Source organism: Numida meleagris, chromosome 1 (genome assembly GCF_002078875.1).
Source record: "Numida meleagris isolate 19003 breed g44 Domestic line chromosome 1, NumMel1.0, whole genome shotgun sequence".
In the NCBI taxonomy this organism is placed as follows: domain Eukaryota; kingdom Metazoa; phylum Chordata; class Aves; order Galliformes; family Numididae; genus Numida; species Numida meleagris.
This window is the reverse complement of record NC_034409.1, coordinates 51,764,909-51,787,302: the sequence shown is the minus strand read 5'-3', so window position 1 is coordinate 51,787,302 and position 22,394 is coordinate 51,764,909. Positions and strand designations below refer to the sequence as shown.

At 50.9% G+C, this 22,394-nt stretch overlaps 3 protein-coding genes across 8 annotated transcripts in view; 1 reads left to right on the top strand and 2 right to left on the bottom strand.

Annotated features, from left to right (window-relative positions):
* Positions 521–4,230, bottom strand: C1H22orf23 (chromosome 1 C22orf23 homolog). Of its 2 annotated transcripts, XM_021385308.1 has the most exons (7): positions 4,095–4,230; positions 3,870–3,932; positions 2,760–2,945; positions 2,199–2,333; positions 1,219–1,319; positions 1,061–1,128; positions 521–911 (listed from the first exon to the last, which is right to left on the bottom strand). In XM_021385308.1, the coding sequence occupies exons 1-6, from the start codon at positions 4,171–4,173 to the stop codon at positions 1,075–1,077; spliced, it is 618 nt and encodes a 205-aa protein (XP_021240983.1). In that variant the 5' UTR covers positions 4,174–4,230; the 3' UTR covers positions 521–911; positions 1,061–1,074. The 2 variants fall into 2 exon arrangements, with proteins under 2 accessions (XP_021240983.1, XP_021240978.1); XM_021385303.1 differs by lacking the exon at positions 1,061–1,128.
* Positions 4,217–7,837, top strand: POLR2F (RNA polymerase II subunit F). The gene is made up of 5 exons (XM_021385317.1): positions 4,217–4,352; positions 4,481–4,550; positions 4,635–4,765; positions 6,279–6,350; positions 7,643–7,837. Exons 1-5 carry the CDS (start codon positions 4,333–4,335, stop codon positions 7,731–7,733), a joined length of 384 nt encoding a protein of 127 aa, XP_021240992.1. The 5' UTR covers positions 4,217–4,332; the 3' UTR covers positions 7,734–7,837.
* SOX10 (SRY-box 10) overlaps positions 9,395–22,394 on the bottom strand; it is a 34,516-nt gene continuing 21,516 nt past the window's right edge. For 3 of the 5 annotated variants that reach the window (XM_021385213.1, XM_021385208.1, XM_021385223.1), the window contains 3 exons: positions 18,827–19,255; positions 13,556–13,821; positions 9,395–13,251 (listed from right to left, as the gene is read on the bottom strand). In XM_021385213.1, the coding sequence (XP_021240888.1) occupies positions 12,542–13,251; positions 13,556–13,821; positions 18,827–19,236 (1,386 nt within the window). In that variant the 5' untranslated portion in view covers positions 19,237–19,255 and the 3' untranslated portion in view covers positions 9,395–12,541. Of the gene's footprint in view, positions 13,252–13,555; positions 13,822–18,826; positions 22,383–22,394 lie in introns of those variants that run through there. The other 2 variants (XM_021385227.1, XM_021385199.1) reach the window with 2 other exon arrangements.

Genomic DNA, 22,394 nt, shown 5'->3' with positions numbered 1-22,394 from the left:
TTTCTGAATTTCATTTTGCTGGGTTTTATGTGGGAATAGAGGGGCATCACGCTTCAGCCTGGTGAGTCAACAGCCATTTCCAAGCACTGTGGGAAGCTGATGGCTATTCAGCATACCATGCTTTCAGGAACCAAAAAACCACAGCAAGCCTGCTGCAAAGATCAGCATGCTCTGGGCTGAAATCCCCTCTCCCCCCACCCCCAACACTGCAGCTGTGTTCTGAGCGCCTGCCCAGTTTAGCTGCTGCTGAGAAGTCTGCTGATGCGTGCAGTCACGCTGACCTGCAATAATGTTGGAGGCTCGTGTTTGCGCAAGGCCAGGCGGCTGCATCTTCCTCGTCACATGTGCCAACACAGCCATTCCCAGGCTTGTGTGGACCAGAGTGGGTTGTAGATGTGGGTGGTGATGTGTTGGTAGTGTACTGCCCCTAGAAACCTCCGCCTCTGGGTAGATGGAGGAGAAGGAGTGATGTTTTCAGCTGTGCAGAGTGCTGTACTCTGAGGCACCGAAGAGTCAGGAGGAGGCTCTTTGTCAGATTTTAATAGCTGCTGCTGTGTTTTCATCTATTTAATGTTGTTGAGTGTGAAGAGATCTAGTGTGTGGGGAGGATTTTACAACAGCTTGCTTCTGTTACCAGCTCTGTACAAATTGTTCCTGCCTTCTGGCTTCAGGCAACAGGTCGTACTGCCCCCTCTTCAGGGGGACCACTGGGAGATGGGCAAGGCACAGGCCAGCCCTTGAGACACCAATGCCCAGGGCCTGGGAGAAGAGGTGGGAACAAACTGCACTTGTGTTTCTCCCTTGGCCTAGTCGAGGACACCAGATTTTTTCCCACTAGGAAAGTCTTTTGTTATGATCTCTTTCACTTCCTCACTTCTCTTCTTGTCAATGATCTCCATCTCCCGTATTTTCTGCAAAGCACAAAGGGGAAGGGCTAAGTGAGAATGCCAGGAGTTGGTTTTTCTTTTCTGTTTTTCTTTTGTCAGTTCCAAGAACAAAGGTTCTCCTTTCCTGATTAATTACATGCAGAGGGGGAAAGAAAGGCTGAAAATCACATTACCTGATTTCTCAAATTCATGCCTGTCTTGTGCTGCAAAAGCAAACTCTCCCCTCCTCTTTCCTGCTCGGCTGTCAGAGGGAGACTGCTTTAAAGACTCTGACGTGGGTGATGCCCTCAAGGCACTGTGTGGGACCAGTGCTGCCAAGAATCTTACATACCTGTGAGATTTCAGTGAAGATAATTCTCTGATACTTCTTGCCCTGTCCCAGGGCTTCCATCTCTGTCAGGAACTCCCTCCTCTCCTGAACTTCATTCACCACTGACAGACAAGAAAAAACACTGTGCAAATAGGATCCAGCCAAAAGGGAAGAAAACACATTTCCATCTGGCTGTGAGCCCTCAAACCCTAGTTCTGCTGGGACAGTGGCCTCATGAGGGAAGAGTGGTATCCGCTTTAACACCCACACATCTTGCCCAGGCCACCAAAACACTTCAGTAGTCCCTTACACTTAGTGGGAAGCCCCTCTCCCCTGCACAGCTGCCTTCTGCATCCTGCAGGAATGGTGACTTCCTGCTTTTCTTTGTACCAGACAACTCTCTCTCTTTGTACAGGCATTTCTCTCATTATTTGACAGTTGTCAATCTGTGCTGCCCTGGTTAAGGAAGGGCTTGCTGGAGTGCCCACATACACAGAAGATTCGAGTACAGAGAGGTATAGCGCAGTGTTGTGTCATCCCAGAATACTGTGCAAGCCAAAGTACACCACCGCTAAAATTCTGCTCTGCATTTAAGCTCTACTACTGTAACTGCACTGATCTTGGAATCAAAGTAAACACAGGCCAAACCACAGTCAGACTGGTTACACTGAGTTATGCTGGCTGGAGAAAGGATCCACAGCATGTGGGCTTTCTGCCCAGGCTACCCCTGCAAATCACTAGGTGTTCCTCTGCCAGCAGTTTGTCTCGTGTGGGCAATCCAGACAGCTTGCATCTGCCAGCAAACCGCTGCAGTACAACTTCTGCAAGGAAGGCCAGATCACAGCATGACAGCAGTCAGTCCTTCCTCCTGGAACCTGGCATCTGTGCCCTTTCCCAGGGGGCTTCAGATCTGTGGCCGCACAGCCTGCCACCCCAACCCTTGGAGGGATTAGTTGCCCAGGCCACCCCTGAGCCTTCCTCCAGATCACACAAAGACATACGTTCTTCAAAGCGGTCAGGCTCAGGTATCTCCTCTTCCTTTGTCTGAACCAGCATCTGTTTCACTCGGTGCTCCACCACATCCTTCCCAGTTGCTAAGATATTTTGGAGCCTCTGCTTCTCCCTTTCCAAATCTCCTGTGAATGCCATGGATAAAAATGAATTCTTAAAAGCCTGTCTCCTCAGCAAGGAGCTGCCTGCCCTGCTTTGCTGTTAGCGATGACAGAGGAAGCGTGATGTTAGTGATGGTGCATCCCCAAACTGAACAGTGCTACACATGGTGAAGGGCAAACCAATCTGACCTCAAAGGTTTGGCCCACGTTTACAAGCTAGAAAATTGCAGAGTGCTTTCTTCTTACACAGGATTGTGTGAGTTCCTGTCACCTATTGTCCCCCTAGTCAGTGAGCAGAACTCTCAGAGATTTCTTTTTTAAGTATCTTTGAAGAGAGAAAGTGTGAAGAATAATTAAGAATACTCCCCAAGGGTGCTGAGGGGTTAGACATAAAGGAAGGAGAAGGACTGGGCAGCACACTTCATTTATCTGAGATGTTTGCTGACTTACGCCTTGCCTGTGGCCTGAATTTCTCTCGGGTGTAGGCATCTCCTGCCCGGCAGACCTCAGCAGGCCGAAGATGGGGTTTAGCTGACAGCTTGCTTGGCTGACAGTGCGGTGGGGAGGAAGCAGGCAGCGTGGGCACTGGTTCTTGGCTGGAGGTGGGGTGGCACTGCAGGGGCAGAGATTCTCCCCCTGGAGAACAAACCAAACATACTGATGTCAGACACAGAGGAGTCTGGGCAGGTGGCTCCAGCCTACCACCAGCAAAAGTTCATAAAAACACAGAATGGCTGTCAACGGTTTACAGTTGGTTTTAGGTTGGAAGGGATCTCAAAGCCCACCCAATTCCAAGCCCCTGCCATTGCTAGGGCTTCCACCCACCAGCTCAGGCTGCCCAGGGCCCCATCCAACCTGGCCATGAGCACCTCCAGGGATGGGGCACCCACAGCTTCTCTGCACAGCCTGTGCCAGTGCCTCACCGCCTGCTGAGTGAAGAATTTCTTTCCAATACCTAGCCTAAACTTCCCCTCTTTTTGTTTAAAGCCATTCCCCCTTGTCCTATCATCATTAGACAGTGTAAAAAGTCTGTCTTCATCTTTCTTTTAAGTTTCCCTCACGTACTGGAAGGCCGCAATGAGGTCTCCATGGAGCCTTCTCTTCTGCATGCTCAACAAGCTCAGCTCCCCAAGCCTATCTTCACAGGAGAGGTGCTCCAGCCCTCTGAGCATCCTCATGGCTCTCCTCTGTACCTGTTCCAACAGCTCAGTATCCTCCTTGTGTCGGGGGCCCCAGGCCTGGACACGGCACCCCATATGGGGCCTCATGAGGGCAGAGCAGAAGATGACAGTCACCTCCCTTCACCCTGCTGCCACCCTTCTTTTGGTGCAGCCCAGGATGCAGGTGACCTGCCAGGCTGTGGATCCAGGTTCCACAGAAGCCTCACACCATCGCATCATGTCCCCTGGGGACATCTCAGTGAGTACCCACACAAAACATGGAGAGAACAGGACACGTCCGCCTACAACCATGCAGAAGGTGAACGCCATCCCTCAGTGCGAGCAGCAGAAGCCGTTCCCCATAGCACTGGGGAAGGAGTGCAAAGTGGGCACCACTCACGCCTCAGGCAGTCCATCAGGAACCGCCTCTGGAAACTCGTCAGCTTCGACTCCTCCATCAGGGCTGAAAAACAGAAGCTACGTGTTACCACACAGCCCAGTGGGCTCCCAGGACTGACAGGACAGAAGCCAAGCTGGGGGGAAATGCACTTATCTGACCGCCCCACAGCGCCCACGGCAGCCTTCCCCGCATCCCCGGGGTCTCCCCTCCCGCCAAACCCGTTACCTCTCAGCACCTCCCGGGTCTCGGGGCTGTACCGGGCTCTGCCTCTTCCCGCTGGTCCCCTTCCCGTAGACGAAGCCATGGCCGGTGGCGACCACGGAGGAAGAAGATAGGAGATAAGGGCGGCAGAGCGGCGGCTCGTCTCCGCGGCAACGGCGCCGCCGGGCTACTTCCGGGGACGTTACGTCACGGCGGGAGACCGGAAGTGGGTCGTACTTCCGCCGGGGAGAAAGGCAGCAAGATGTCGGACAACGAGGACAAGTGAGAGAGGGGCTGGGATCAAGGACCGAGTCCGGAGCCTGGGCTTGTCCTCGGCGCTGAGGCCGGCTCCAGGCCCTGTCCTCCGGCCCCAGCGCGTTGTGCGATGTGCGCTTGCCTCTCTCCCGCAGCTTTGACGGCGATGATTTCGACGATGTGGAGGAGGACGAGGGGCTGGATGACCTGGAGAACGTGGAGGAGGTGGGTGCCCTGCAGGGCCCGGCCGGCCGGCTGGCCTGCTGCTGGGCTTGCAGTCGAACTGTAACGGTGCTGTGCTTTTCCCAGGAGGGACAGGAGAACGTGGAGATCCTCCCTTCTGGAGAGCGACAGGCAGCAAACCAGAAACGCATCACCACCCCCTACATGACCAAGTATGAACGAGCCAGGGTTCTGGGCACTCGTGCCCTCCAAATAGCGTGAGTATTCTTACCTATATCCCAGCCATCCCTACAGCAGGACCATGTTCTTTTAATGTCTCACCCTGTTAAAGCTGCTTCTGTCCTTCTTAAACCCTCATGTCATCCTTTGCCTGGCAGTTGAGCTTGGGAAGTGGCATCTCCATCAACACTGAAAAGCAATACTGTGAGCCGTCAGTCACACGTGAATTCTGAATCTCACCCTGGCTGAGACTGTGGGTTTCATGCCTAGAAAAGAAGATGTTCAGACTCTCTAATGATCCACAGAGGTCACAGGCAAAAGGAGCAGGGAATGTGGCATTCTGATCATGATTTCTGCCTTTCGTAAGGCAGCCAGCACGTGTTGGGAAGCTCAGAACTACTTTTACAAAGTTAAGCTTTGAGGAGGGGATACTCTGTAGCCTCGCTGTTTTCACATGGCTGTAAAAACCTCTAGGAATGGCATAGCCATCCTGAAATCTTAAGCATCCAGTTGTATTGTGGCAAACTGTACGTTTGCTAAGTATTTGGAATAGCGGAACATCACTTCCAATAGATAATAACATTTAAATCCTATTTTAAGTACTGTTAAGATTAGCTCCTTTCAAACTATTCCATTTACCTGTCCAGATCTGTTTTAATAATACATGCCGAAAAGTTATGTGATTTTTTTTTTTTTAAACTGCTCTGTGAGATTGTTGGGCTGTGTTGAAATTGATCTGAAAGGACTTTTCTGAGTTCCATCTTAGCTACAACCTCCCTGAAAGTTATGCTGATCTGATTACCATCTATGAGCTTCTAAATGATCTTAATCGTTGCTTTGCTGAGCTATTCTTTGCCCAGTTATCACTCCAGGAAGGAATTCCGTTGCGTGTTCTTTCAACTGGTGGCAGGCCAGAAGAATGGGAGAGATGGGATGGGCCTGTGCCAGGCCTTTAATCCCAAACACTGGCACCTGGTTCTGTTTCACCTCCATATTCTGCTTTTGGTGCTGACTGTAGGCCAGCAGCAGCCCCCCAGGGGCCTCACCCACACATAATGTGAACTTCTGTTGCTTTTGCTGCCACCTGAGACAGATGTCAGCTGTGCTTGCTCTGCTGTTACAGCCCTCACCAAAAGGCATTTTTTTTTCATCTGGAGATAGAGTACATCATAAATCCAGCCCTTCGTTTTCCTCTGAAGGAAGCCTTGAAGATGCAAGCAAGTCAGAACATAATGGTTGCCCATTTTATAATATTTCAACTCTCTTTATTATTTTTAATTTTAGATCTACCCTTATTTTTCACATTTAAGTACAGTGCAGTGAGACTAGACAGGTATGGATCTGACCAGCACTCAAGCCCCAGCTGTTTAGCAGAGGATGAAGGATCGATTAAGAACATTCAGATGAAAACTCAGTCCACAGCCCCTTGGGGGAAACCTTCTTCCCAGAGTGGATAGGAGTACAATATGCACTCATGTGCTTAGCTGTCCCTTCTGTGTTTCTGTGCATTCTCTCTGTGTTCTCTCAAATGGTTGTTGATGTTTGTCCCAGGATGTGTGCCCCTGTGATGGTGGAGTTGGAAGGAGAGACAGACCCCTTGCTGATTGCCATGAAAGAACTCAAGTAAGTCCCAGCCTTTGGCAATGTATGTATTGCTTTCCATAAAGCAAGCCGTCCTCTGTTTATCTCAGCACTTAGCAACTTATTCCATGCAGTAGATATTCCAAGACAACCTTCTTTTTCATCAACAACAGTGAGTACTACAGTTTCCTTCCACTTTTCCACCTTGGACCTTCTCCACAGCTGCTCACTCCCATCCTAGAAGTTCTTGCAAACTGTTGATGATGAGCAGCGCTCTGACCTCTTTTATATAGGAGTCATTTCTGTGATGAGAACCCAAGATCCCCATAAGGGATCGGTTTAATTCCCTGAAAGGAATCGATTTGAAGCAGCCTTCTGAACAGATCTGTGTTCAGATGAAGCGCTGGCTTAAAGAATAAAATTAGGGTCAGAGTGGTGACGTGAAGACTCTGATAAGAATGTTGTTTCACTGCACCCTTCGATACTTGGCTTATTGTGCTAGCAGGAGACGCGCCTCTTGCTTACAGAAAGATTCATTTGAATCTTTCCTGGCAGTTTCTGGATCACTGCTTAGAGGCCCACAGCAGAGTGCCCTGGTGGCCCACAGTTTGCCAGCATGGTCAGCAGATTACTGTGTCACAGGCAGGTATCCTTCAAGCAAAGTAACTGGATTCCTTTACTTACTAAGTCCCTGTTCTCGAATTGATTCATCCCTCTGCTCAGTGCATTGCAGTTGCTCCTGCAGACTTTATATCTGTTACAGCTCCCTTTATCATTGCCAAAACTCCATGGGTTGTGCTCCTGTTGGATCTCCAAGTTCAGCCTGAGTTGTTTCAGGTCACCATCTGAGTGTGAGCTCTAGAAAAGCAGTCAGGATGTGACACAAAATATAATGGCATCCTGTGCTGTGCCAAAATTAAATTGTTAATTCTTGGCATGAGGAAGCTGCTTTTGGAAAAACAACAGCCCTGGATGTGATTGTTAAAGGTGTTGTATTACTTTTCAGGTCTGATATGGTTGTAAACCTGATGCCCTGGTTAGATTCTAGACCATCTAATTACATTTTGCACTTAAATCTGCTTGCACAAAGTCAAATGGTGTTCAGTACTTTCTTGCTTTCTGATTGGAACTGCTGTTAGCAGATGCTGTGTTCCTGTAGGTCTTTGATTGTTTTCAATGCTTTGCACCTACAAGGGAGAATTTTGTTGGGAATTTCCAAATCACTGGCACTACATAGGTCTCCCATGAGCTTACTGAAGTCAGCAATGCCATTGCATGCTGAAATGGCGTAGTGAAGGCTCTGGCATTTCTATTCACCTCTCTCCTCCCTCCAGAGCACGCAAGATTCCCATCATCATCCGTCGTTACCTGCCTGATGGGAGCTACGAGGACTGGGGTGTGGATGAGCTCATTATCACAGACTGATCAGCCTCCGGCTGTTGTTTTTGATTCTTTTCTTCTCCAGCAGATGTTTCTATTTTTGTTTATATTTGTATAAATAAATTATAAATTCTTTCTTCTGTACACCAGTTTGGTTGTTACCGTTTTATTCTGTGTCAGTCTGCATAGGCCCTATTTATTAATATTAGGGAGTCAAGTGCTATGCTTTCATTGCAGAATTTTTTCCATCTGAAAAGCCCATGCACTTTATATAGGGTAAAGAGTGCAGTAACTGCCTGCACCACAGCTCCTCCTTGGTTATAGGACCAACAGCCACTTAAAAGGCTGCTGTACAGAAGTGGTCTTGCAGGTACTTTGGCTTCAGAAAGACTCCAACCCTTCTTAAAACAGGAGTGCTGAGACACCTCCATTGCTTCTCCCTAGACAGTTGGGCCTTTGTGCCCTGAGCAGGTTGCTGTGGAAACCCCCAATTTCCTCTCTGGCCAGAGCTGGCTGTGGGTCTTCTCAGGAGTATCGTAGAGCAACTCTCATCAAATCACCTATTGTTTCCTTGCTCCTGCTGCTTATCAGTGATGGGGATCCCCTTTCAGTGGCACTGCCCCAGCCGGAAGCACAGTCGCCAGTCACAGTCCCACTAGCTCGGCAGTTGTAGGTTAAATTGCTGCTCTTGCCATTCATTCTGCTGTTCTCTGATGTGCAATGGAGCTGATGCTCCTTGGTGCGTGGGTGCTCTCAAGGCATCTCACTGGTATGAACACCAGCAGCTCTTACAGTGGCACAAGAACAGTTAAATTCTGGAGCCCCTTTCTGCAATCTGTAGTGTGATGATGGATTGGTGATTTGTCCCGTTAATGTACCTGCATTCTCGCTTCTGATGTGCGAGAAGAAAAACGCAGACCCTTGCCAAAATCAAGAAGTTAGGTGGATGCGTTAAAATCTGGGAGGGCTTCCAGCCAGCTACTCCTTGGTTTTCATGTCTTAATCATCCCTGCTCCTGGGCTCTCACTCTGAGCTCTGGGGCAGAACGCTCTCTCTTCGTAGCAGGTGATCTTATTAAAAAGTGCACCTGTTGTTTCTGCTTTACACTGATATTCTCTTTACAGAGCTACGGGAAGGATTTTTCCACCTAGTTTGTGCTTATGTTTGAAGCATGCTTTCTTTGTGCTGTATGTATGGTCAGTGCCTGCGGACGAGCATCCGTATCCCAACGGGAGTTTGTATGCACCTGCCTGGGAACCCAGCTCATATAACCAGCCACGTATGTCATCCTCTTAATGCTCCCTGTAAGAGCAGCCACCCATCCACCCTTCCTTTGGTGGTCTGTGCAGGGATGCAATGTGCACAGGAGGGGGAGGCAAGAATGCGAGAGCTGAATGGATCCCTGGGCAAAAAGCTCAGAGGGAATATGGAGATGCCTGCAGGTGTGGGAACGGGGTTGACCCCGAGGAACACAAGTGCTTCCTGATCCAGGCCATCCTTACCAAGAAAAGGTTAATTTGCAGCACTGTGGCCTTCAGCCTTCTCCCCCCACCCTCCATGGAATCCTTTAATCACGTTGGTGTGGTGAAATTTCAGCCCTGAAATGGTGCCTTTGTGCAATCGTTCTGGCGTCCGCCATGGAGCGCGGGGGTCGTTTTCTTGTCCTTTTTTTTTTTTTTTTTAAATGGCTTCTTTGTTCCCTGCCCGCCTCCCCTCCCCAGCCCTGCATCTGTATCAGATACGATTAAAGGGATAGGGAAGGATGCTGGGCCAGCTCCTGCGAGGCTGCGGGAGGAATGGTTAACCCCTCTGTTACCAGCGGTGTTCTACTTGTGGGGGCACTCTTGGTTGAGAGGAGGCATCCCCTTCCGTTGGAGGACTGTTGATGTGGAGCCCACTTGCTTTCTTCGTTGGAAGAACTGGAGAAGGGTATGAGTGTATGGTTAAGAACTTTCTTCTCCCGGTCTTCTATTCACTCACACCGTGGTCCTTCTCCCTTCCTCCCCTGTGATCAGCTCTTCTACCCTAGCTCTGCCATGGCTCCCCTTACTCCCTCCTCATGAACCTGTTCAGCAGCACAGTAGTTCCCATCTGGGCCTTTCCCACATTCCATAGAATGGAATAGGGGTAGAGATCTCTCCTCTCCGTTGAGTGGTCACAGTCCTATTTTGCACAGAACTGTTTAGCTTGGCATCACTGTTTTTACACGTCATTAAGCCATTGGCCCTATAATGGCCTCATCTAAAGTGTGCTGAGCGCTCTGCATTTCCTAGTCCTCCTGCTTGTTCTACTCATCCATTGAGCATTCAGTGAACACAAACTCACAGAACAGATCACGTCTTTGCTTTGAAGCCTTGGAACCTATTTTTTAATTTTTGTGGAGTTTTTTGTTCAGTGTAATCCTACCTTATTCCCACTGGCCTTGAGAGATGTTTTCAAGCAGGCCAATACCCACTGCACATTTTCTTTCCGCAACTCTTCAGATAGTCTCCCAGGATCTGACTGACCAACATGTTTCCTTGCAACAGCTAAGTTACATACCTCTGTTCTTGACTATGCTCTGTGTGTATTTATGTTCTTACCTCTGGAAAACAAGAGGAGTTGAGTTTCTACAAAGAAACCAATGGTTGCTTCCCAAAGGTTTCCAAAATACATCATTTTCTAGATGTAGGGAAGGTTTTCCTGACTAACTTATGGCAACCTAGAGATGAGGAACTGAGAGGAGAAACTCCGCACTCCTATTCAGTAGATAATCAGTAATGATATTAAGAAATTCTTGGGCGAAGCGCATGCAAAGCAGTGCTCTTCTTCATGGCATGGGCTGAATTTTAGCTTAGGAACAGCATCCCATGGAAGAAATGACTCAAGCTGGCTTATGAACAGAAGATGAGTTTCGTCTCCATGAGGGAGCACAGTAAGCCAGTTGGAGCTGTGTCCTCTCAATGACGGGCCAAGGAGAGCCATGCACGGGATCTGTGTGGTGGTCTGGTGACGTGACAGATTTACTGGGGGAAAAAAATCGGAGACTTTCAGGAAAGTGGTGAAAAAAATCCAGAGACATGAAAATGAAACTTTTAAGTTTATTATTCCATATGTTTAATGCAGTGTTAATGGTGCTAGGGCAGCATAGAGACTGGGGAAAGGGAGCCAGGGGAGGAAGGTGCTACTTGCATAAATAAGAGGACGGGGCTCAAATAGGTTACATGCATACAGGGAACAAACATTCTACATGATCTTTTCAGACACCACGAGGAAAAGTCATCCGTAGCTAAGGGAGGTGGGAAGGACATCTGACATCGTATCAACAGAGGAAAACAGTGGCATGCATCACAGTCCACGTTCGGTTGAAGTATTTTATCTTTCTAGACTGAATTACCTGTTAGAAGGTCCCACAACACATTTCTGCAATCAATTGTCAGGAGTCACTTTTTCCTGCAGCAGCTTCTTGGCCAGTTCACTCCCTGGCAGGACGCACCACCCAGTCCTGGAGGTGACAGAGGAGAATTAAGCAGGCTGTCCTCAGGTGATGGGCTGAACAAAAGGGGTTGATCTGAATGCAAGAGCTGCTTGTTTCCAACTTGAAACCCAGAGGTGAAAATGAGTTCTTCTGCACAGAAGTAGAGTTATTGTCTTTGTAGTCATCCAATATTGGGTGCATTTCTACCTTGCTTAAATCCACAGGAGTATCTTTCCATCCTGAGCAAAAGTAGGAGGGAGGTGCTGACAAGATTGCTATAATGTGATGAACAAATGAGCAGCGATGTACATCCCATCGGCCTGAGTTTGGAGCAGGGTTCAGAGTGAGTATTGGAATATTGGAACCACATCTGGGTGTTGGCAAGTGCATAGTAGCTTTCTTGGTGCCTTCACGTTTTCAGCAGACACCATCAAATGCTGGAGGAGCAAGGACCTGGTCTGCTGGGATATTGTTGGGATACTGAAGAGACTGGGGAGGACTGAGATGCCAGAAGTCTGAGACACGAGTGAACGATAGAAATTAAACTGTAGGAAGGGAAGATTCAACTACAGCACCTGAATGATCCACGGATCCTTCCCCACCTCTCCTCATTCCTTACACGAACACGCATACACACGTACGGGTTATGATATGAGAAAGGCTAAGACTGACAGTGCAGTTCCTGAGTCCTCCACGTTGTTCAGTCAAGCCTTAAAAAATCCATGCAGGAGGGAGTGTGGGATTAAACAGACGGGACTGAGGGAAGAGGCAGGGAGAAAAGCTAGCGTGCAGCTGTGGAAATCAGCAGGGAAGCAAGCGTAAGTTGGTCTTCCAGCAGGGATCAAGATTCATGCATGTGTGAATCTTAGGCAGGACTGCTGCACAACACTGATGCAAGGAAGCCGGCCATGCCGTCCTCCCGACTCCTCCTCCCGTGACATGTTCACCAAGGCTGAGCAAGCACCCTTCACCCGCAGCAGCTGACAAAGAGTTGGCTGTGGTGGCCTTTTGGAAACACTTGCTAATTCGCTGGAGGAGGTTGGGGAGGGGAAGGAAAGGACAGTCTCTCTCCTCTTACAGTCCAGGGTGCGCACAACGAAGCCCACCACGGACCCGTCACTCCATGTCTTGAGTCTTCCTCATCTAGAAGGCCAATAAGGTGTCGCAAGCCAGTTGTGTGGCCTGCGTGAAATCGGTACAGGGCGAAAGGACGAAAAACCTTCCTGTAGGCGGGTGAGCCAGCGATAGCCGGGGTCAAGAAAGGCACTTCCAGATATTCAGTGGGTTCTGGTGGCTGGATGGTGGCACTGAGTGACCTCGGAGTTCGGAGGCTCTTCTGCCTGTGCTGATTCTTCGGAGCCTTTCCGTCGCTGCTTTGGTCACTGTTCCCCATTCCCTATGGTCTAGAGAGAGTCGTATACACAGGCTGTTCCCAATGTGTGGGACTATGGGACTGTGGCACGGAGGGTGCAGGGTCAGAGATGGCGGTGTAAAGAGGACGCTGGGAAGGTCCCATATAGGAGAAGGCAGAGTAGAGGCCGGAGGCTTGGCTGGAGTGGCTGTAGTAGGGTCCTGAGGGCTGGTGATCAGGATAGTCAAACTGGGGCCTGGAGATGGAGGGGAAGGCCGAACCATAGTGGGGCAGACTCAGGGATGTGTAAGCTATCTGGGAGGTGGAGGGCTGATCGGTATAATGACCTCCAGGGGCAGACCCCTCCGTTTTCACCTGGGCCTTGGAGTCCACCACCGGTGATGTGGTAGCGGACAAGGAGACTCCATGCTGCTTGGAGATCCAGGCTGAGTGTCCGCTGGCCGCAGCCAGGGCGCTCCCGAGGCCATAGCCAGCGGCCGCCGCATAGCCCCCAACATGTCCTGGGTGGCCAGCGTGTCCGTTGGGTGGCAGGTATTGGTCGAATTCGTTGACGTCAAAGGTCTCCATGTTGGACATCACTTCATGGCTGATCTCCCCGATGTCCACATTGCCAAAGTCAATGTGTGGCTTTCCCCCTTCCCCCAGGGAACGCCCTTCTCGCTTGGAGTCAGCTTTGCCTGCCTGCAGCTCGGTCTTAGGAGTGGTGGGAGGAGTGGGAGGGCCGTGGCTCTGACCTGCAGTGTGAAAAACATTTTGAGGAGGAAAGAGAGACAAGAAGTGAGTTACTGCTTTACACCTGGGCGGCAGCACACATCAACTCTGCTCCTCCCAGTAAGCCATAATAAGTAAGGAATTATGTCCAACCTGACCGGAGGAATGCACGTGCTCAGGAAACAGGGGCATGTCCCTATGCCAGTAACTCCAACAGTGTTTGCTGGGTCGTGAGCAACGTGAGACATATCCCTAAGGCGATGGCTTGTTTTCGTGAGCCTCCCAGCTGATTACCTACCAGTTGGTTCACTGAGCTACGGGACTTACCTGAAGAGTGCTCTGGGTGCCCATCGGACATGGGCGACCCTTCCCCAGGATGCCTGTGGTCCAGGTGGGTGTTCTTGTAGTGAGCCTGGATAGCAGCGGCTCCACCAGCTTCCCCCTCCACCTGGCCCTCGCCCTCGCCCTGCGTGGCCTTGCCATTTTTCCGCCTCCGTGGCTGGTACTTGTAGTCGGGGTGGTCCTTCTTGTGCTGCATCCTCAGCCGCTCCGCCTCTTCGATAAAGGGTCGCTTATCGCTTTCATTCAGCAGCCTGCAGGGCCAAGATGGTAAAAAAGAGGGGAAGGAGAGGGGCAGGTACATCAGAAAAAGAATCCCAATACACAGCATCATGGGACACAGCATATAAATCCAGGCATCGAGGTGTTGCCTTGTTTTAGGGTATTTCCCAGAGCAACAGGGGGAGCATGGAAGTGATACAATAGAGATAGCAATGTTTTGTGCACACTGTTAATGGCCAGTATTAAACCTCATCATCATGGTCAGTGCCAGTGCTGGGTCACCCTTCCCCATGAAGCTCAACAGCCTCACTTATCTTTTAGTTTCAACCCCAAATGAAAGCTTAAGGCTCTACTGAGCACAAATGGCAGTGATTGGTGTTGGCAGCCATACGCTCAAGCACAAATATCCAGCTCTTCTTACTGTAAAAAAATCTACTTCTGTGTCACTAGACTTTGTAGAAATAGACGAGCCTTGGTCTCTGGATAAAAGACATACAAATGTGAGGTTCTTCTCTGTTCTCCTGCCTGATCATGAGCTGCTCTGGATAACACAGTATCTCCAAAGAAACCATGCAATGTGCAGGCAGAATGGCTCAGAGAGACCAACTTCATTGCTCAAGGCTCTAAAAGATTCTTACTTGGAAACACTTGAGTTTAATTTTACCATTTTCCCCTCAAATATTCTTGTGACTCAAAGTCATCCTGCTTCTGATCAGAGAGCAATGCTCTCAGAAGGGACCTGTCTCATGCTGCTGCTGCTGGGCTCACAAATGGCAAAAATATTTCCCATTTATGAGATACCCACCCCTTTTTCCTCCCAACAAAAGAATTGCCTGGGGATGGGGTTAGGGATGAGCCAGCATCTTGGTACTCCTGAAGCCTTTAGCATTAAATGTAACTTATTCTGCTCAACTGTAAGCACTGTCACAGACAAAAAGGCCTGGATTGACCTGAAAAACTGAAGGTAAGAGAGGAAGAGCGTGCAGGTAGAGCTGTGGAGGAGGATCAAAGGGTGCACCAGCCAGTGACTGGTTTTTGAGCACCCTCTGCCCATCAGCCAGAAGGTGTGTGGCGATCTGCAGCCCATTAAGGTGCTGGCCTGGGTTCACTCCAGGCAGCCTGAGAAGGTCATGGCCGCACACTGCATTCCTCCACTGCCTTAATCCTACAGCTTAAAGCAACTGAGCCACCGTGAATCCAGCACCAGCTTTTTCTGTTCCCCTCCCACTACCCTACACCGTGCTCACAGCTCCAGGAGGGCTCTAATCCCTCCGCCAGCACTGCTGCAGTCTGCCCTCCATGGTGTCTAAAGGACAGCCCATCTGAGGCATCAAGGACTGGGAGGCAACCTCGCCTCATCCTTGAGAGCAGCCCTCCTCCATGGAAGATGAAGAAGGGACAGTAAGGTTGGATATCAGGAAAAGATTCTTCTCCAGAAGGTGGTCAGGCCCTGGAACAGGGCAGTGCTCATGGCACCAATCTTACTGGAGTACCAGAAGTGTCTGGACAATGCTCTCAGACATATGGTCTAATTTTTGGATGGTCCTGTGTGGAGCCAGCAGTTGGACTCAATGGTCCTTTATGGGTCCCTTCCAACTTGGAGTATTCTATGATTCTATGAAAGGAGAGAACAGAGGCAAACTGCATCCTTACAACGCTTCTCTGCAAGGCAGCTGGGCTCAAGCTTCTCTACGCTCCCAACACAGGTAGTGCCAAAGCTAATAAGATGGTTGGAAATGGGAGGTCTCATTTTACATAGGTATCTCTTGGAGGAAGAGGCTGGATGTTGGACAGAAGAGACCAGCAGTGGAGACCAAAGCTCAGCCTTCCGTATCTGCCTACTGGAAGCAGAGGCACTCGAGTCTGCAGAGGAACCAGCTCCCTGCCCTCTATTGGTGCCTGGTCTCCTCACCTCCTCTCTCCTGGCCGGCAGCCTGCTGGCAGTGCCGCCAACAGGACAGCGGGAAGTCCACTCCCTGTGCCTTTGTCTTCTCCTTCCCAAGCCTGCCTGCTCCCTCCTCCCTCTCGCTGGGATCAGAGCTCAAATCGGCTTTAGCAAAGTGAAACTGGTGCGAGCAGGCAAAGGCCAGGAGATTTGGGGGATTTGGATTTCACTTGCTTCCTGCCCTCCCCCTCTGCTCCCTCTGCTCCCCCATCAGTAATGCAAAGGAATCTCGCATGGGTAGAGAACTTATGGATCATGGAACAAAGCCCTCATGGGGTTTAACGCAGCCATCTCCACCCAGCCCGCCTCCAAGCACTCACCCCTGTGGCACCCCACTTCAGGAGGAGAAAGAAGAGCCAAAGTCTTCCCTCCTGCCTTTCCCGTCTTTCCCTTCCACCACATGGCATTATGCCATGCTGCCATGGCCTGACCCCATCCCAGGGCTCAGCTGCCAATGAGTCAGGGCAGTGGGGATGGGATCTCCTGGTGCACAGCCAGGGATGGTTGGTTCTACACGTCCACAGCTCATGGGCATGACCCCCATCCCTGGCTCTTTGCCTTGGTGAGGTGCAGGAAAGGAGGGAGCTGCTCCCACTCCCATACAAAGGTCTCTTCATCGGCCCCACTGTCCACTTCTTCCCAGCTCCCGTCTGGTTTTGGCCCCAGAGTTGTTGCTGGCTGGTGCATTGGCTTAGAGTCACATCACACCGACATTTTCAGCAGCCAGCCTCCATTTGAGAGCTGCTCCCAACCTGCCCCAGGGAAGGAAGGCAGCCAAGGCGAGCTTTCATCAAGTATGGAAACCCTCCCTTCCCCTCCTCCTCCCTCTTCCCTCACCCTCCATTTCAGCACATTCGCTTCTTCATCTGCATCCTTTGAATCCCAAGCAGGCAGACTGGGGAAGATGGAAGGGACCACAACCCCCACTCCAGCACTTGAGTACCACAGCCACCAGGACAATTCTTGCAGCCTTTGGGGGCCCATGGAGAGCATGACAATGGCACAGAGCTGGATAGGCCACCAGCTGTCCCTGACATTCCCTCCTCAGCAGCTCCCTTCTCCCACATCTGCCCGTAAGCCAAGTCAGAGCAGGGGGGAGGCGAGGGGAGAGCCAATTCCCCTTCTTCCCCTAACTCCTTCCCCTTCAGCTTCCCCAGGGGATGTTTGTCCACATGGCAGGGATGCGACAAGCATGGTACTAGAATATTGGACCAGCCTTTAAGAAGATTTTCCAGGCTCTGCCGTCCATACCAATCACCAATCACTAGGCATTTGGTTTAAAGGTTTGCAGGCAGTCTCCGTGCTCACCAGCTCTCATTCCCTGCACTCCTAATGCAGCCCCTACATGTAAAAGCTCACAGCAGCCTATGTGGAAATAGAATTTGTCACTCACACCGATACATAGACACTATACCTTCAGGGCACAGGAACCTATCTGGAGGACAACCCAACTGCACCATGGCTGAAAATCGTGGCTCAGGACTGTATGGCAACATTCAGGCCAGCTCCCTTGAGCTTTGGTTGGCTGATTCTTGCCCCCAGCCCCACAAAAGGGCACACGTGCCATCCTGGCTAGCTCAGATGCCAGCTCTGTGGTTGTACCCATAACTCAGGCAGTACAGTCTTGTATGGGCTGGCGCAACTTGGAGAGCTGCATTTGCCCTAGCAACAGAGACGTGGGAAGGAGTTGTGTCCCAGCAAAGGAACAATATATTGAAATAACAGCTTGAGAGCAAAAAAGGGTCGATTTGGACAGCAACAGAAGGTGCTGGGAAGCAGAGAAATGGGGGTGAAGTGTGAAGAAGGTGACATTCATAAAAAAACAAATGGAAGAGGATGCCAAGATGTGACTGGGTGGGGATGTCTGTGCCTGGTGGGGACAACAGATGCTGGGAGGGATAGAATGAACCAGTGGGCTAACATGGTGAAGGGGAAAGAGTGGTCAGGGCCTGAGAGCTACGGGTCTGAGCTTCACTTGGGGTCAGAGACTGGTGGCAGAACCCAAGGTTGGAGCAGCAGATGGGGTAGAGGAAGGGAAAGGGAACAAAGCAGGATGGAGTGAAAGAGCATCAGAGGAGACGTCTGACTTTGAATACCTAAAGAAATCCCTTTTCTTGAGTTATAGCACACATTGGTGGGTTGGGATAAATGAGTGAATGCAGCATAGGGAGAAAATGATGCCTAAGGGCCCAGTTCTCCCTTGTGAAACAGGAGGTTTGGAGTCAGGAGGAGACCTACCGGCCAGGGAGTGTTTCGGAAAAAATGTCTTGTGGCCCATCGGAGGCAGAGGGCTTCCTCTCATACAGTGCCGTCGGGGTAGAGGAGGGAATGAGAGAGCCCCTTCACATGAGGCTGATGGCCGTGATGTGCATTGGTTGGTGCAAGGCAAGGGGCTGACGCTGTGGGGGGCTAGCAGCAGAAAGTGTAACAGGTCGATGGGATTATTGTTATAGACAGCCCCATGAGGACAAAGTGGCTTGGCCAGCATGGTGTTCATGAGCCATGATATAGCAGGGTCTCTCCTTGCCCATCCCTCCCTACTGATGGCCTCACTGCACCTGCACAGCGTGCCAACACCAGGACCACCTTGGGAAGGACGGGACAGAGGATCAGCCCCTAGCTCCCTTCCTTGAACCGTCCTCCTTGGCACTGCTCAGAAGAAAATCCCTGCTGGTGTGGGACCCAAGGTCAAACAGTCCTGGGGCAACCACAGGTAAATTAAGGCTGGTGGGGCTCAGACCAGATTCTGTTCATGCATAACTTTGCCCAGCAGAGGGTGAGCCAAGGAGACAAGATCTCCCCTGACCATCAAGTAGGAGAGGACCACGATAAGTGTCTTGGTCATGAACAAAAGGGAAAATCAGAGGGAAACAGGTGAAAAAGCTGTGGGCTCCACTTGGGATGGAGGTGAGCTCTGCTGAGGAAGCTTTCACTGCATATACAGGCTGGAAAACTCTATCCCATTCTCCTAGATGCCTCCTGTGGGCACCTCCCAGCGAGGAAGCAGCTGGCACAAGAGACAACCCGTCCATCCCACCCCATCCTTATCCTTTCTCCTGACCACCAGGACACCTTCACACACCCACTCTTACCTCCAGAGCTTCCCCAAGGTCTTACTGAGCTCAGCATTGTGGAGGTGCGGGTACTGGTCAGCCAATTTCCTCCGGGCAGCCTGCGCCCAGACCATGAAGGCGTTCATGGGCCTCTTGACGTGGGGCTTGCTCTTGTTACTTCCATTGACCCGAACAGGCATGGGTACCAGGGTCCAGTCATAGCCGCTCAGCACCTGGCTGACCGCTTCACGGATGCAGACAGGGAACTTGTCATCATCCGCCTCCGAGTCTTGCTGCTCCTTCTTGACCTTGCCCATCTCCCCATTCCCAGAGCTGGCAAGGTGTGGAGAGTTGTCCGATGCCATAGATGGTCCTGGCGAGAGGCAGTGGTGGTCTTCAGAACCCACTGGGCTCATCTCCACCTCCGACAGATCTTGGTCATTGGCCATGGTCACTTCCTTCTTCTCACTGGGGAGGGAAAGGAGGAAGAGAAAAACAAAAGAAAGGAAAAAAAAAGAAGGAAAAGAGAGAAAATAAAAAGCGAACACCAAATCCGACTGGGACTCCACACTCTCCGAAGAGCAGACCACGAGACAGGGGCTGCTTGATAAAAGCGCAAGCAAAGCAATTGCCGTGCACACCGCAAAACCCGTGATCGATGGGGGTGGGGATGGGTCGGGGCCCTGACCCATCGGGAGCTCTTATCTCTGCAAATGTACCAAACAGGCATGTGCAGAGGGGACTGCGGCCGCTGCCCAGCTGTGCCAAGGAATCCTAGAATCATAGAATCATTAAGGTTGGAGTGACCACTAAGATCATCTAGTCCAACCGTCAGCCCATGCCTGTGACCGCTCCAGACCATGGAGGACTAGGGGTTCTGGGGACCCCACAGAAGGGAGAGCAGAGCATCCTGCCTGCTTGCAGCTCTCCATGGGAGATAAACCAAAGGGACAGATCTCCCATCTCCCGGCCACCTCCAAAGCCCCAGGAGCAGCAGGAGAAAGTGCCTCTGCGACACTCCACCACTTGGCCACTGCTTGCTGCTCTTGGAGCAAAGACTTAAAACACACCCACTTCGCATCCCCAAACACATCCTTGTATATGTACATATAAATAAGCATATTCGTGCACATATGCACGTATATATGTAGATGCAAACACACATGAAGTTCAGCTTGGAGAGAAGCCCAGGACCTGAGCTGTCTGCCCTGTCCACCCCTCCTCTCCCACTGTCTGCAGTCACCTCTGTAAGTCCCTGCCACAGCATCGCTGTCCCCTGATTTGAAAAAGAAATGTTCTAAAAAAAACGCCCCCCTCCCCCCCCCAACATCTCTCCACTAGGCAGTAGTTAAAAGGAGGAAAGAAAGAGAAAATAGGAAGTTATAGAAAAACGTGCCTCTCGTTTAGCTGCTAAAGACAATGAGGAGCAAAGCCTGCTGTCGCTCCGCTTTTGGGGGATGACACAAATCTTCACTGGGGAAATTGAAAAAGTGGCGGAAAGTAGGAAAAATAAATGTGCGTGCCAGTGAGCTCAGGTAGGAAAACTTACGTTGCTGGCTGATGCGGGCAGCAAACCCTGTGAAGGCTGTGGCTCCTGTCCCAGTGCCCCCCTGTTCTCCCTCCGGCTGTGGGGCGTGCTGCCGGGGAGGTGCTCAGGCAAGTGCCATTCCTGGAGGGAGGCTTGGTTTTTACTAATGCCCCGGCTGGATGCCTCTAGCTGGCTTTGCTGCTTAGCACCGGGGGAGGGAAGGGTGGAAGGTGGAGCCAAGCATTGCTCAGAGCCAGGACACAGTCAGGGCTGGTGGGGAGGGGATGCTGCAGCCCCCCACCCCAACTCGGCGTTCCCTGCTTTCCCCCAGTGGGGATAGAGAGCTCAACCCCCTGGGATTGGGTTTGCTGGGCACAGGGAGGGATGTGAAGTGATGCACCCCAGGGCTGGGCTCCCCTTCCTTCCCCCCACCACCGCTGATGCTCTTACGGCCTCCACATCCCCAGCATGTCCTTGGTCCCTGTCATGGAGTCTGGTGGGGACCCCAGTGCACTGCAACAAGCTGGCCTGGGATCATGGGGTCAAGATGCTGTAAAAAGAGCATCCCAAGTGTGGAGAAGGAGATGCAAGAGGTCAGGAGCATCCTGAGGATGGAGGACATTAGCTCCAGAAGAGTACCACTGCAGGGCAGGTCATGCCAGCTTGAACCCTAAAGATGGGGTCCTCGCAACATCTCCATCTCTGTGGGTTCTCACCAAGATGACTAGGCTGAACTTCCTTGGATATGTTGGATTGATCCTGAAGGCAAATACGAGGTCTTCTGATGAGGACTACCTCATAGTCATTCACTTCTTGCTGCTCATGCACTGGGACACATACATGTTCTATTCACACAACAGGTTAGAATGTTCCCACCAATTCTGCCATTTTGTAGCTTGATTTCCTTTCCAGATGCATGTGGTTGTTCACTTCTTCACTTTCCCTTCTCACTGGGGATGAAAAAGAGCAATGCCAATCTTGTAACCGTGAGAGGTCACCCATGAAATTCTGACAATCTTCCCTGATACCCCTGAGCCAGCAAAGAGACAGACCTAGCTGCTGCCCCAGCCCTTTGCTGGAAAGCCAACCTGAAGGTACAAAGCAAGAAAACGCAAGGAGGTGAATGTATGTGACCCAGGGAACAAAGTTCAAAGGATTTCAGGAACATTTTCAGCTTTTGTAGCATATCTTCACTCTCCAGGATCTTTATGGTAGAAAGAGTGGTGCTGCCCTGGGAGGTGGTGGAGTCCCCGTCCCTGGAGGTGTTCCAGAACCGTGTGGATGTGGCACTGAGGGACATGGCTAGTGGGCATGGTGGGGATGGGCTGATGTTTGGACTGTATGATCTTAGAGGTCTTCTCCAACCTTCGTTATTCTATGGTTCTGTGTAATACCCCAGAAAAACCCTGGCTGGCACCACTTGAAATACAAGGGAACCAGTCCCAAGGATTGTGCTGAACATCTGAGCTAACGCACTCAGAATCCAACATCGATGCCCTGCTTCCTTGACCAAAGCAGCAGCTGGTGAGCCTCCAGCCTTACAGAATGGGACAATCTCTCCCACCAAGAGAAATCCCAGCTTCCAAGCCAGATGATGTCCATGGCCCACTGGATGCAGAATAAAGGAAGCCACTGGGCTCATGGCATCTACAGGGGGAATGGATCTGTGCTTAACTCCAGCAAGATAATGAGTAGTAGAATTCAGGTTTTCCTCCATGCCCCCAGGATCTAGGTGAGCAGAGTGTCTGATCCTCCAACTCCCAACTGTGGCAAGAAAGAGAGCAAACCAAGAAGGGACTTCAGTAACCCACAGGGCTGTAACCAACCACTGCTGGCCCCACTGCTCACTGTCCCCACCAAGGACAGGATCTCTTACATCCCTACCTTGATGTAAGAGATTTTTTGAATTCTCTTCCATCCATGTTCCATCTCTTTCCTCATGCTATGAAAACAGAGAGACAGGAGAGCAAGCTGTGAAAGAACATACCTCTACAGCAATGGGGAGAGGTGTGATGCTTCTGCTCAGCTGAGGCAAAAAGACGGAGAGGAGAGGAGAGGAGAGGAGAGGAGAGGAGAGGA

Bases quoted from the DNA above. Each gene is read 5' to 3' on its own strand.
- C1H22orf23 (XM_021385303.1), bottom strand. From the start codon at position 4,173: ATGGCTTCGTCTACGGGAAGGGGACCAGCGGGAAGAGGCAGAGCCCGG. The intron at 3,933-4,094 runs GTAACGGGTTTG...TCTGTTTTTCAG, and splicing joins GACCCGGGAGGTGCTGAGAG to CCCTGATGGAGGAGTCGAAG. The intron at 1,320-2,198 runs GTATGTCTTTGT...CTTGTCTGTCAG, and splicing joins GCCTGACCGCTTTGAAGAAC to TGGTGAATGAAGTTCAGGAG.
- POLR2F (XM_021385317.1), top strand. From the start codon at position 4,333: ATGTCGGACAACGAGGACAA. The intron at 4,551-4,634 runs GTGGGTGCCCTG...TGCTTTTCCCAG, and splicing joins ACCTGGAGAACGTGGAGGAG to GAGGGACAGGAGAACGTGGA. The intron at 6,351-7,642 runs GTAAGTCCCAGC...TCCTCCCTCCAG, and splicing joins ATTGCCATGAAAGAACTCAA to AGCACGCAAGATTCCCATCA.